The sequence below is a fragment of the Hyla sarda genome, chromosome 1, assembly GCF_029499605.1.
Source record: "Hyla sarda isolate aHylSar1 chromosome 1, aHylSar1.hap1, whole genome shotgun sequence".
NCBI classification, from domain to species: Eukaryota; Metazoa; Chordata; class Amphibia; order Anura; family Hylidae; genus Hyla; species Hyla sarda.
The window spans coordinates 223,887,595-223,902,596 of record NC_079189.1 but is presented as its reverse complement, the minus strand read 5'-3'; the positions used below and the strand labels follow the sequence as shown (position 1 = coordinate 223,902,596).

Here is a 15,002-nt window from a genome sequence, read left to right as displayed (position 1 = left end):
ATGACGTTGGAGCCAGGGCAAGCCCAGAAGAATTTCAGAAGTGCAGTTGGGTAGCACAAAAAATTCAATATGTTCATGATGGTGAACTCCAACAGACATGAGTAGCGGTTGAGTGCGGTAACGCACGGTGCAAACCAGTCTCTCTCCATTGACGGATGAAATGAAGAGAGGTTTGACAAGACGGGTGACTGGAATGTTGAATCTGTTGACTAGGGAGGCTTCAATGAAACTTCCTGCTGAACCCGAGTCCAAGAAGGCCACAGCGGAGAAGGAAGTAGCCTTAGTGGGTATAGCAATCCGCACAGGTAAAGTCAATCGTGGAGAGGTAGAATTCACTCCTAGCAACGACTCTCCTACATTGATTAGGTGAGTGGGTGCGTTTCTCAGACGCGGAGGATGAATAGGACAGTCTTTTAGGAAATGTTCGGTGCTTGCATAGTATAGACACAGGTTTTCATTCCCACGGCGAGTCCTCTCTTGTTGGGTTAGGCGAAACTGATCCACTTGCATAGCTTCCTCGGCAGGAGGCACAGGAAGAGATTGCAAAGGAGGAGAGGAGCCTGGGAGGAAAACCGCCTGGTGTGAACAAGATCCTTTTCCTGACGAAGCTCCTGGCATCTTTCCGAAAAACGCATGTTGATGTGGGTGGCCAAATGGATGAGCTCAGACAGGTTAGCAGGAATTTCTCGTGCGGCCAGGACATCTTTCATGTGACTGGATAAGCCTTTCTTAAAGGTCGCACAGGAAAGCTCAGAGGCGAGGGTGCGGAACAGGATGGCGTATTCGCCCACTGAAGAACTCCCTTGGACAAGATTCAGCAAAGCAGTCTCGGTTGAGGAAGCCCGGGCTGGCTCCTCAAAGACACTACGTACTTCTGAGAAGAAGGACTGGATAGTAGCGGTGGCAGGATCGTTGCGGTCCCAAAGCGGTGTGGCCCATGGCAAGGCCTTTCCAGACAGGAGGCTGACCACGAATGCCACCTTAGACCGTTCTGTAGGAAATTGGTCTGACATCATCTCCAGGTGTAGGGAACACTGGGACAGGAATCCACGGCACAGTTTAGAGTCCCCTTCAAACTTGTCTGGAAGAGACAGGCGGAAACTGGGAGCAGCCACTCGCTGCGGAGGAGATGCAGGAGCTGGCAGAGGAGATGGTTGCTGTTGTTGCGGCAGAAGCTGTTGCAGCATAGCGGTCAGCTGAGTCAGCTGTTGTCCTTGTTGCGCGATCTGCTGTGATTGCTGGGCGACCACGGAGGTTAGGTCAGCGACACTGGGCAGCGGGACCTCAGCGGGATCCATGGCCGGATCTACTGTCAGGATCCGGACTGGTATGCGGAGAGGACACGGGTGGTGGATCCTCTGTGTCAGTGAGGTGATGGCGTGGGCTGTACCAGGGGAACGGAATCTAAGGGGTTACTGGTTTTCACCAGAGCCCGCCGCAAAGCGGGATGGACTTGCAGCGGCAGGTAACCCCCAAGTCGTTCCACCCGATAGCGACTCAACCTCACTGACAGCTGAGACAGGCGCGGTACACAAGGACAAGGCAAGAGCAAGGTCAGATGTAGCAGAAGGTCTGGGCAGGCAGCAATGGTTCGTAGTCAGGGGCAACAGCAAGGGTCTGGATACACAGGCAATGGAACACACAGAAACGCTTTCTCAGGGCACAAGGCAACAAGATCCAGCAGGGACAGGAAGGTGAAGTGGGTTTATATAGTGTAGGGATTGTTAGGAACTAATTGGGCCAGGCACCAATTAATGGTGCACTGGCCCTTTAAATCTGAGAGACCCGACGCGCGCGCACGCGCGCCCTAGAGAGCGGGGCCTTCTGAGCAGAAGGACGGGGCCGGTGAGTGACACGGGATGCGACCCGCGGGCGGGCACGTCCCGCCACGGGGATCGCATCCCCGCCAAGGGACACAGAGCAGCGCTCCCGGTCAGACTCGCTGACCGGGGCGCTGAAGGCAGGGAAGTGACGCCGCGAGCGCTCCGGAGGGGAAGCGGGGCTCGGAGCGCTCGACGTTACAATTGTGTTATTTTGAATAACTATTAATGGAAACATTATATACGTTTATTCAGATTTATTGAAATTGGCAAACACCAGAAACACATTTTAATTTTTTTTTTATAAACTTTTCAGCTACTTTAGACGATTGTGAACATTTGGCTACCAGCATGTATAACACCACTAAAAAGGTCAGCACATCTATTCAGAGAAGAATATTAGCTAACAAATATAACAATTTGACAGCTCAGTGGAGCAACGAATGCTGCAGGCAGCAGTAAATACCTATAATCTTCCAAATCAATTATCTTTAATAACACAGTGACAGGATTATTATGTTCAAAATGCAGAAATGACTTTACAGGCTTGGGACAAGATTCATTTTATTTTCATTTCTCTGTCTTTGTATGTTTATTTTCCCATATGCTATGTTAGGCTTGTTAAAACTATTAGCATTAATATGACAGTGACATTTTGTTTGGCTAGATGATCAAAAAACATTTTGCAATGGATGGTAGGGAGGGCTCGGCTAGAATTCAGGTTACCGCCATCACTTCACATTGCATTTAAAGTAACCAGATACATTGAGGGCAATGTTAAAAAACCTTTTGAACTGCACTTTAAATGGCCAGCTAGATTTATATGTAAAAGGGCAATAAACTGTAAATGTACAATTGCTTGCCTTATATTTTGCAAATTGAAGATGGTTTACAAACTATTTCTCCCTGAAGTAGATAAAAAAAAAATTGAAAATAATTTAAAGTTGCATTGCATGTATTTACACTGTTGTGACAGATTGTAATCAGACATAACCAATTAACTGGACCACAAACATTACCCTTAAGGAGAGATTGCATAAGGAGTGCCTTTCGATCTATAACAAGGGACAGGTGGTACTCACTCCATTTTGTTATTCTGCACAGCACAATTCAGTTTTTATCAGTAAACATAGCTACTGTGTCTATAACCAGTTCTACGCAAACTGGCAATGCTTGGCATCTGTCAGAGAAAGAGCACAGTTTAGGTATGCAGCAACCTAGTTGTTCAGGTGGGGGTGTACATCCCTTTGTATCGGATGTAAAAACTTAGTCATCATGTACTCCAATGTGAAGATGCTGCTGCTGTTCCTGCCTCTTGCAGGGGTAGTACTGGCAGAGGGAGTAGAGTGTTGATGTAGCAGGGAGCTGAGAGTGGACCCCTGTTTTGCAGGTGTTTGCTGTTGAAAAGCTGCAACTAGTTGGCTGCGTAGCTTCTCCCTATAACACTCCTACAATTTATCCTCCATTCTGGCTTTATACGAAGGGTCTAAGGCTGGATCCACACAGCGTAAAATGTTCGGCATGTATTTACATTTACATGCCAATGCACCCGCATTTACACTGATTGTGGCTGCATTTTCCAGAGATAATCAGCACATATTTGAAAATATACAACAAATTTTATGCTGTGTGAATCGAGCCTGAGTATGGCTATCCAGTACTCATCTCCATTCTTCAAACACACAACACATCTTTTTTAAGGGCCCAGCTGATTCCACCTCCATTCCATACTGCTAAGGTCTGGTCATCACTGTCACCTTGTATAGGTTCCTCGTTCCCTAGGCATTCAACAGATTCCACCTTCAAATGCTCCTCAGGTGCCACTTCCTCATCCAACTCCTCCTAAAGAAGAACATCCATACTGTTGCCAGCAAGATTTGAACCTTTCTCCATCCTTCCATGCTCAATCATCATCGTGATCGTTTGCTTCATAAGGAATATCAGCGGAATAACATCACCAATTCCACTGTTGTCCTTGCTGACAAATCTTGTTGCCTCTTTGTAAGGACTGAGCACGGGACAGATGTCTCTAATTAGCTGCCAGTGCCTTAGCTGAAAGTCACACTGGCTTTAAAAGCTGTCTGTCTGCTGCATTAGGTAGTCTATTTCCAGGTTGCGCAGCTGTACAAGCAGTTGGAATGTTGCAAATGAGGCATTAATGAAGAAGACACATTTCAGCTCCTTAGGTTTGAAAGAGCATGTTTAAAAGCATAGAAACAGCTAAACCAATCACATCACCGCAACAATTTCTCAAGAAAACGTTTAATGACAAGATTTAGTACATGTGTCATGCAGGGAGAATGTGTCATGTCACCTAGACGTAGTTCAGCCACAATGTTTGTGCTGTTATTGGCAAACATGTTTCCCCATCTGAGATTACGAGCAGAGAGCTAGTGTGCACTTTCTACTGCAGACAGAGCAGAAACCCCTATGCTGTGTGGCTTTTTTCGCACCAGGCTCAGCAGATATAAAACAGTGTGACAGTGTTTGACTTTGCATTATTGAAAGGAGGATGAGGGTAAGCTAAGTTTTGCCCTGAGGGAACTGCAAGATGTCCATGGAGGAGAACCTGAATAAAGAGTAGGATGAGGGTAGGTGGCAGTTTTCAGAAGCTGAACAGGATTGGTGCAACTGTAGAAGTTTTGCAAGATGTTGACCCAGTGGGTCATATAAGACATGTATTGGCCCTGACTACACAGGCATGCACATTAATGCACACTAACACTTGCATGGAGTGGCCCACCGTCTACGCCATGACAGTGCAAAGACAATTATCGTGCATATGTTTCCAGGACATCCCACAGATGATCAACTGGATTGAGAGCTGAGAAATTTGGAGGTCAAGTCAACAAATGTTTGCCATGGTTCTCAAGTCCTCAAACCATTTGTGAACTATTTTAGCAGTGTGGCATGAAGCATTATCCTGCTGAAAAAAGTGAATGCCATTAGGGAATACTGTGGTCATGAGGGGTCTAATTGGTTTGCATCAATGTTTTGTCAGGTAGTTCGTATTAAAGTAATCTTCACATGGTTTACCAGCAGAGTATTGCTCACAGCATCACACTGTCTTGCCAGCTTGCCTTCTTCTCATGTCATCCCCAGGTAAGTGACAAAAATTTGATTCGTAACGAATCCAAATATTGCCGCTATTGATTTTAATGAATCGCTTCATGGACTCCATTATCTGCAGGCTTGGGGGCTAAAATGGCGGATCCATGTGTGAGGACTTGGGGCAAGGAATCCTGGGAAGGTGACCCTGAATTACATGGTGGCATGCAGCCTATCAGCAGCCAGCCAGCCCCTGTGATGTCACAACCCTATATAATTGGGAGCCATTGCTGCAGCCAGGCATTTCAGCGTTTTATTGCAGAGAAAGAGAGCAGTGTGTGTGCCACAGAAAAAAAAAAGCTTTACAGCAGTGATTCACCACAAGCCCAAATCACTGCAGAAAAGCAGTAACAGGGGAGAGAGAGAAAGTACACTTTTGGGTGTACTACACAGTGACTCTGTACTGTAGCACTGGGGTGTATTACAACTCTAAAGCTAATAGGGGCCAGTTAGGGTAAGCACTAAAAGCCATAGTCACCAACTTTAAGTGCCTAATAATACTGTACTGGGCTGTACTACACAGCGATTCTGTACTGCAGCACTGGTGTGTACTACAACTCTAAAGCTAATAGGGGCCAGTTAGGGTGAGCCTTAAAAGCCATAGTCATTTGCTTTTGGTGCCTAATACTGGTTGTAAGCGTAGTGGAAAGAATTGTCCTCCTCTCATAATTGCAACCTGTACTTACATAGGTGGTGTATGATTTTTTTTCCTGTTAAACTCATTTGGGCTCGTTAAGCTGAAAGGCCACCCAAACCTACAAACCTACAAACACTATGCTTACAGTTGTAAGCATAGTGGAGCGTATTGTCCTCTTATTAGTGTAACATTTACGCACTCAGCTAGTGTATAAGTATGTCAGGCAGAGAAGAGCCAGGATGTGCAAGAAGGAGTGGCAGAGGGCTAAATTCATCAGGTGCAGGCAGAGGTCGCAGCAGACTAGGAGAGCGTGTCAACAGGAGTTGCAGAGAGAGGCCTGAGCTCCTGGTATCAGCTAGTGGTCGTGTCTCGACCAGCAACCCATCTGCCATCATTGATTGGTTAACTCGGTCATCCACTTCATCCCAAGTGATATCTGACACCCCCAGTCAACAGTCAGTGGGTTCCTCAGACACACCCCTCAGTTGGCATGGCCCGGGAGCACTCCCTGTCCTCCCATTGCCTCTGTCCTATGCTCTTCCCTCCCCCCACAGAAGTATCGTATGCTGTGGGTTCAGCTTCACTATTTAGTAACGATGATCTACTAGAGGACACTCAGCAGTTACTGCCGAGCCAAGAATTGAAAAAGACATACACCGCTTCCGCCGCTAGGCGGGCAAGTAGTGATGAGGAGAGTGGTGTGGTAGGTGGTGTTGCGAGTGTTCAGGCTCCTGAAACAGACACTGTTGAGGAACCTGAGGAGGACATCAGTGACATGCAGACACAACTCGATGATGATGAAGCCGATCGCACTTGGGAGCCGGGTGCAGAAGGGGCTTCGTCATCATCAGGAGAAGAGGGTTGCAGGTTGCCCGTGAGGCAGCAGCTTAGTCAGCAAGGTGGTAGCATGGTTGGGAGACAGCATGGTGGCAGCAGTGGGAAGTCTGGAGCCAATTGTGCCCGGGGTAGACCACCTGCATTGCAGCAGCCTACCTGCCCGGGAGGTAGTGGAACAGGGGTTCTGGAGTCGGCGGCAGTAGGAGTGCGATGGGGAAAATCAGCTACTCAGTGGTGTGGCAGTTTTTCATCAAGCATTCGGAGGTTGTTAAAATGGCCACAAGCAAGATGTCTCGGCAGAAGGTGAAGTGTCCCAATGTTGGTACCACGGCCCTGCGTCAACATATGCAGCATCATCATATAGTGGCCTGGGAGAGCTGTGCCTCTGATGCGGTGGTCCAGCCTGCTGCATCACCCAGTGGCACGCCGTTCCCTGTTTCAGCCAGCCAAGGCTCCACCACCTCAGCTGAAGGGAGCTGTCTGTCATACCCATCTTCTGTTGGTCCAGATGCTCCTGCTCAGGGACAATACATGTCCTTTACGGCCCACTGGGTGAATGTGGTTCCTGCACGCTCTCACACCGTTGGTCCTGCGACAGTATCCAACTATGCCTCCTAACCCTCCATCGTGTCCTCGGCCTCCACTGCAAGGATAAGACTCAGTGCCCCTCCAGCATACCATGTGTGCAGAGCATGGCGGTGTCACGCTGGTCTTCACATGGTTTGCCTTGGCGAACGGAGTCACACAGGGAAGGAACTACTAAAATTGATTAATCAAGAAATCTGCGTCAAGGAAGTCTGAGTCATGCGCCATCCATGGCCCACGTGTTCAATCTGGTTGTCAAGTGTTCTCCCCATCTGCAAGACATCCTAACAATGGGAAGGAAACTTTGCATGCACTTCAGCCACTCACACCACAAAGCACAACCACCTTGAGCTTCAGAACGGCATCCCCCAACATAGTCTGATATATACGTTTCCACCCGTTGGAATTCCACCCTCCATATGTTGGACTGACTCTACAAATAGATAAAGGCCATCAACGATTTCCTGATGATAAAAGCAGATAGGGGTACTCCCCTGTGTAACTTCAATGTCAACCAGTGGCAGCTCATCCGTGACACCTGCCGTTTGCCCAGGCCCTTTGAGGAAGCGACATTATTAGTCAGTCGCCAGGATTTTAGGGAAATGGCAGGGTTTTTAGTTGGAAACAGGGAGAGGTTCCTGTGTGGGGCCACCCTTTTTAGGGCGAGTACCACTTGCTTAGAAGGGAATTCATAGGACGAGAGCAGGGTCTTACAGCGTCAGTTTTTACCCACACCTGTTATAATGGACCATACATAGTTCCCTTCCACCTTTTAGAGGTTTTTGCATCACATCAATACTTGGTGGTGTAGGTGGCACATGGTGTTTTTTGCACACCTATCCTTTTGTTTGATTTAAAAAAAAATTGGGTCCATAAATTTTATCCTAAAAATATTATTAAAACTTAAGTTTTAGCTAAAGCATATCCTCAATACTTACTTGTGCACACCAACACTTTGACAAAAAAGGCCTGTTTCTTCTGCCTACCTGCCTCATCTACAATTCTGATCCTGCTACCCACCTGATGACACACATCTGATGCCAAGTGCTCCTTCTTTCACCCACCTTCGTCAGCGGGTACTGGTATTGCCACCGACCACCCACTCTGTCACCAGGTCACTTTCAGGACTCCTGATGCAGCTGCCATCTCCAGGCTGTGTCATTCTGCCACCATATGGTCTCCTTGTGCTTCTGCCACCTCCAGATTGTGTTATTCAGCCACTATATGGTCTCCTCATGTTTCTGCCACCTCCAGGCTGTATCATTCTGCCACTATATGGTCTCCTCATGCTGCTACCACTTCCAGGCTGTGTCATTCTGCCACCGTTTGGTCTCTTCATGCTGCAGCCACCTCCAGGCTGTGTCATTCTGCCACTATATGGTCTCCTCATACTGCCACCACCTGCAGGCTGTGTCATTCAGCCACTATATGGTCTCTTCATGCTTCCGCCACCTCCAGGCTGTCATTCTGCCACTATATGGTCTCCTCATGCTGCTGCCACCTCCAGGCTGTGTCATTCTGCCACTGTATGGTCTCCTCATGCTTCCGCCACCTCCAGGCTGTGTCATTCTGCCACTATATGGTCTCCTAATGCTGCTGCCACCTCCAGGCTGTGTCATTCTGCCAGTGTATAGCCTCCTCATGCTTCCGCCACCTCCAAGCTGTGTCATTCTGCCACTATTCCAGGCTGTGTAATTCTGCCACTATATGGTCTCCTCATGCTGTTGCCACCTCAGGCTGTGTCATTCAGCCACTATATGGTCTCCTCATGCTGCTGCCATCTACAGGCTGTGTCCTTCTGCCACTATATGGTCTCCTCATGCTTTTGCCACCTCCAGGCTGTGTCATTCTGCCTCTACTTCAGGCTGTGTCATTCTGCCACTATATAGTTTCCTCATGCTGTTGCCACCTCCAGGCTGTGTCATTCGGCCACTATATGGTCTCCTCATGCTTCTGCCACCTTCAGGCTGTGTCATTCTGCCTCTATATGATCCCTCATGCTGCTGCCACCTCCAGGCTGTGTCATTTAGCCACTATATGGTCTCCTCATGCTTCCACCACCTCCAGTCTGTGTCATACTGCCACTATATGGTCTCCTCATGCTGCCACCAGCTCCAGGCTGTGTCATTCTGCTTACATGTGGTCTCCTCATGCTGATGGCACATTAAATCTTTTTAAAAACTTCAATTTACATTAAAAAAAAATATATTTAATCTTTTCAATTGTGAGGCCATATGGTCTCATCAGGCTGCTGCCAGCTTTAGGCTCTGTCATTGTGCCACTATGTGATCTTGTAATATTGATCTTGTAATGCTAATGCAACACTCATGTTTCAGAAGACAGGAACCCCGGTGGATGTGGATCCACTGGAACTGTGGCAGATGACTCAGACTGTACCAGGGAGCAGAGTCTAAGGTGCCGCTGGTTTTCACCAGAGCCTGCCGCAAAGCGGGATGGACTTGCTGCGGCAGGCGGCACCCAGGTCGCTACCCCTGGCACGGCTCGACCACATAGGCGGCGGCGGAGATGCGAGGCACAGGAGGGATAAGAAAGCTTGTAGTCTGGATAGCAGAAGGTCAGGGCAGGTGGCACGGTTGCGTAGTCAGGACGTAGCAGGAGGTCAATAGGCAGGCAGCAAAGCAAGGTAGGTCCTAAAGGGAAGGATCAGATATACAGCAAGGCAGAAACAGGAATGCTTTCTCTCAGGCTCAAGGCAACAAAGATCTGGCAGGGGAGTGAGGAGGGTGGCGGAATATATAAATGAGCCACAGGTGAATGACACTAATGAGCACACTGGCCCTTTAAATCTTAAAGCTATGGCGCACGTGCCCTAGGGGACAGGAACACGCGCACCGGAGCAGTGAGGCAGAGGCTGGGGCAGGAGAAGCACCAGGTGAGTGACTGACTGGGGCTCGCATGCGGGCGCGTCCCGCAATTCAAGTCCCAGCCCCGCTGGCAGCAGCAGGTAACGGGACCATGCACTCACGGCCAGCGTGTGCGGCCGGAGCGCATAACGTAACAGTACCCCCCCCCCCCCCTTTGGTCTCCCCCTCCCAGTCGACCCAAAATTTTTTTTACCTCTCACAGTCTTTGTAGCATGAATCTCTTTAATCTTGAATATGTCAGAAGTGCCAGAGACAAATGTGGGGACAAGAATCTTCTGAGAAAACCGCTTTATGACAAGAGGCTTGAGGAGAGAGACGTGGAAGGAATTAGGAATACGTAACGTAGCAGGTAGACGGAGTTTGTAGGAGACGGGGTTGATTTTTTTGTAGAATCTGGGAGGGACCAATGCGAGTCCCAGCCCTGCCGGCAGCAGCAGGTAACGGGACCAGCCAGTGTGTGTGGCCGCAGCGCATAACATAACAACTAATTATACACTATTGGAGCTGGAATTATCGCAGCTGCTGCCCCCTCCAGGCTGTGTCATTCTGCCACCATGTGGTCTCCTCGTGCTGCTGGCACATTAAATTAAAATTTTAATGTTCATCATCATCTATTTAAAATCTTCAATTTACATTTAAAAAAATATCTTTCATCTTTTCAATTGTGGAGCCCCATGGTCTCGTCAGGATGCTGCCACCTCTAGGCTGTGTCATTGTGCTGCCATGTGATCTTGTTATATTGATCTTGTAGTAGTAATTATACACTATTGGAGCTGGAATTAGCACAGCTGTTGCCACCTCCAGGCTGTGTCATTCTACCGCTATTTGGTCTCCACTGGCTCATGTGGGGGGGGGGGGCACTGAGAGGCAGGGGCTGGGACAGGCGGTTGCTGGCCTCACGGCGTACCGCCAGCTTGATTCTAAGATACAAGTACGAGCTTTTTCACTGCAGCAACTTATAGCAATATGCGCCCTATCATCTAACAGCACAGAGGCAGAATGTTTTCACTGCAGCAACTTATACACTTCAGCAATTATACACTATTGGAGCTGGAATTACCGAGGCTGCCAGTACCAGACTTGCCCTCCAATGGGTCCTCAAAAAAGGATTTAAAATTTGCTCATTCCAATTACCAGGCTCTATCACTGTGCCGCTTTGCGGCAGTGATTCTAATAGTGATGCTGTAATCTGCATGTCATACTGAATAACAATATTATTTCACTAACACAGCTCACTCCCTATGCGTGTTATGACAAGGCAAAGTGTTCTACAACCTTATTGAAGCTCTCTGTAGCCAGGAAATAGCCATTTTTAATAGTGATTCGCCACGAATAAATTTCGGCGAATCGGCCGAATAGAATCTTTCTAAAATTCGCTCATCTCTAGCAGACAGCATTAACCTTATCAGCAATTTGTCCTACAGTAGCTCTTTTGTGAGTTTGGACTAGACAAGGTATCATTTACTCCCTATGGACACCACATTTGGATTGCAAACACTGCATACCAGGAACACTCCACAGGACCGTTGAAGATACTACAACTTAGTTGCCTAGCCATAACAATTTGACTCTTGTCAAAGTAACTCAAATCCTTATGCTTGCCCATTTTTCCTGCTCCCAACAAATCAACTTCAAGAACTGCCTGTTCACTTGCTATCTAATATATCCTTCACACCCACCCGACAGAAGTGTAATAAGATTCACTTATTTACTTTACCTGTATATCTATATATATATATATATATATATATATATATATTTATATTTATATAGTACTTCGGTAAATATGCCTGTCAAGAAATATTGATTATGATTTTGATTATATTATGACCTTTACTGTAGTTATAATTTGACCTGTAGGATATATTACAACAAAGTCATCTAAAGTCACTTTCACTTATCAGGTGGATGAATGCATAATTTCTTACCTCGGGAAGATAGTGTGGATTTGGCATTTTAGTTGTCATATAGAACTTAAAATTTTTGTCATAATCTATGTCCGAGTCTCCAAGGCGAATGAGTGTTCTTCCACCTGACACAAAGGTCTGCTTCAGAAGAATTGGCTCCAAAGCAGGATCTAAGCTTTCCTTCAGCTTGAATTAAATTGGAACATGTTAAAAACATACTGAATTATCAAAGATATCCTAATCTTGATTCAATTAATAGTGTGAACATATGCTTATAATAAAAATTGCCTGAAAAAGCCATCTTACGTTAAATGTAATTTTTTTTAAGATACATGCCTTAATTTGTTCTGAATAAACTTTTATATAGCTATATCATACCTTACACCTATACCGAAATTAAAGTGGCTGTCCAGGAATAAAAAAAGAAAAAACAGAGCAATTTTCTTCAAAAAGAGTGCCACACTGTCCTCAGGTTGTGTATGATATTGCAGCTCAGTTTCATTGAAGTGAATAGAGACAAGTTGCAATACCCCCAAAAAACCTGAGGACAGAGATGACACTGTTTTGGAAGAAATTAGCTCTGGTTTTCTATTCCAGGACAACCCTTTTTAATGAAACCATAAGATAAGGAGTTTTCGTTCCTAGAACCTGTAGAATCTATGGATGGAATTTCTGCCGGTGATACTACGGGCAGATCCACTAAGAAATGCCTTGCTATCTATGGGGACGGCACTGCAGTCCACATGGTTCTAGCACCGCCCTCGGGAATTCTAATGTAAATTCCATCTGGAGATTCTGCAGTGTAAACCGGCCTTAGGTGTTGTCAAGAAAAAAAAAAGCTTAAATGTTCTTAGGGTGGGATGAGAAAAAAAAATTTGCTCACTAGTGGTCGGCTAAGTAGGCACTTCTGACTTGTCAAGAGGCAGCAGAAAGCTCTCCATAGGGACTGGCACCATCAGAATGTTAATGACAGGGATTGCTGAGTACATTTTTTTTACTTTAAATTTTTAGTTCCAATCCTGAGTATATTTACAAATGAAAAACATTCTCCAGACAATCCCTTAACCAAAAACTGTTTTAATATTCTTTGTTAAATCCATGCATAAAACATGTCTATAAAATAATCCAAGAACATACAGAGAGTGTTAGTCCTCCTTTATACTCTGAAGTATTATAATGTCTATAAAATAATGTAGCTCAGACACGATCTAAGTGCTGTGAACAAACAATTTTTACAATCAGAGTCACTAGATTCCACAATGGCGTCAAGCTAAAAGAAAGCCAATATATTCTACAGATTCTGGAGTCTTTGACTGTAGGCTATAAAGTTCATCGGAAAACCTACTGTAGGTTCAAAGTGCACATAGGAACAGCTTGAACATAAAATGAACAACTACTACAGTGGGTGTGAACGGTGTATGGTTTACTTTGGTGGACCAATAACATAAAATGAGGCAATTTATAAAAGTTAACAATGCCAGGTCAAGAATAAAATCTCATTAAAAAGAGAATATGCAAAGGTAAGACACAGAATACTAATTAAAATGAAGGTGACCCCTAGAGACTGGCCTTTTTATTACCAATGTTATACTGTTAAGATTTGCTTTTCAAGCAGACTCAGTTCCGTAACAAATGCTTTCAATTAGAAGTCTTGGTGCTATTCATTTCAATTACTGCACATTGAATTCTTTCTGAACAAGCTTTGGTTTACTTTGCGCAACATCAAATGTTATCAACAACAAGAGAAAATCAACCAATACCAAGAATGACATAAAGTACACCATCAGCTGTTCAGCCAAATTTATCTTCATTTTTTATGTATGGGCAAAACTAATATGTATGCCAAACAATACTCCTCCTCTGCTGTCAGCACAATGCCAATCCAGATTTGACATTATAAACTATTGAAGGAAACCTGTCAGCTACTTATGGGACACTAAACCATCAACATGTGTTTACATAGCTGGGGTTTAGTGTCCCAAAACTGCCAGCCAAGGTAAGCTGTGGAGAGTACACCTTGATCATTATGCATGTGTGATCCGGTAGATCATCAATGTGTATTCCTAGACACTCATTTTGGTATATAGTGACAACAAAGTGAGACAAAGTTCTTCCCCAAATAGTTTTCTATCATAATTAATATACTGCAGGCAAAGAACACACAAAAATATACAAAAGTGAAATAATAAATAGTGAAACCTCTCCAGAAGAACACAGGTACAGTTAGCTCCCACAGGACATGGTGCATGGCAAGCCTCTCAACACAGCATAGGAAATCCAGGATAGCAATCTTTTTAAGAACCTTCTTAAAAGGACTACTCCGCCCCTTTTATATTCAGAACGCTGGCTTTGGGCAGCCGTGTTCATGACATCATGTTGCCCCCACTATATTTATGTCTATGGAAGAGGGTGTGACAGCTGCGATCAAGCGACCACAGCAGTCACGACCCCTCCCATAGACGTGAATGAACACGGCCGCCTGAGGCTGGGGTTTCGAACATAAATGATCAGTAGGCCCAGCGGCCGGACTCCTCACGATGAGACATCTTATCCCCTATCCTTAGGATAGAGGATAAGATGTCTGGGGGCAGAGCACCCCTTTAACTTTTAAGAAACAATGTTACAATAAAAGATCAACTGTCCTAGAACGTATCAACCATCTTGCATGCTTATGGTTTTATGTGTTTCACATATGTTTGTACTCTTTTAACTGGCAGCAATAAAATAAGATTCTTAAGAGTGATGGCCTTGTGGATTACCATTGCTCTCCAAAAGAACACCTCTTTGTGAAGACTATAGGGGAGATTTATCAAAACCAGTGCAGAGAAAACATTGACCAGTTACCCATAGCAACCAATCAGATTGCTTCTTTAATTTTCAAAGAGGCCTCTGATAAATAAAAGAAGCAATCTGATTGGTTGCTATGGGTAACTGGTCAATGTTTTCTCTGCACTGGTTTTGATAAATCTCCCCTTATGTCCTTGTCCAGAATAGATATCTTGCAACAGAACAACCCCCCCCCCCCCACCCCACACACACACTTACTTCTTCTAATAGCACAGGCAGACCAAGCCGGATTGCATTCTCCAGTGTTCTAAGGAAACCAGCATCAGTCAGCTTAATGATTTTCAAGCCATTTTTTGTTTCTTTGTTTCTGATCCAACGATTGGCCTAATGTAAAGATTTCATTTTAATCATGAACTAGTTAACAGTAGCAATGTTT

At 45.6% G+C, this 15,002-nt stretch overlaps 1 protein-coding gene across 4 annotated transcripts in view; it reads right to left on the bottom strand.

Moving 5' to 3' along the window:
• The window catches only part of DNAH6 (dynein axonemal heavy chain 6), a 400,640-nt gene that overhangs the window by 85,867 nt on the left and 299,771 nt on the right, over window positions 1–15,002 (bottom strand). For all 4 annotated transcript variants that reach the window (XM_056568811.1, XM_056568814.1, XM_056568815.1 and 1 more), the window contains 2 exons: window positions 14,825–14,950; window positions 11,801–11,965 (listed from right to left, as the gene is read on the bottom strand). In XM_056568811.1, the coding sequence (XP_056424786.1) occupies window positions 11,801–11,965; window positions 14,825–14,950 (291 nt within the window). The remainder of the gene's footprint in view (window positions 1–11,800; window positions 11,966–14,824; window positions 14,951–15,002) is intronic.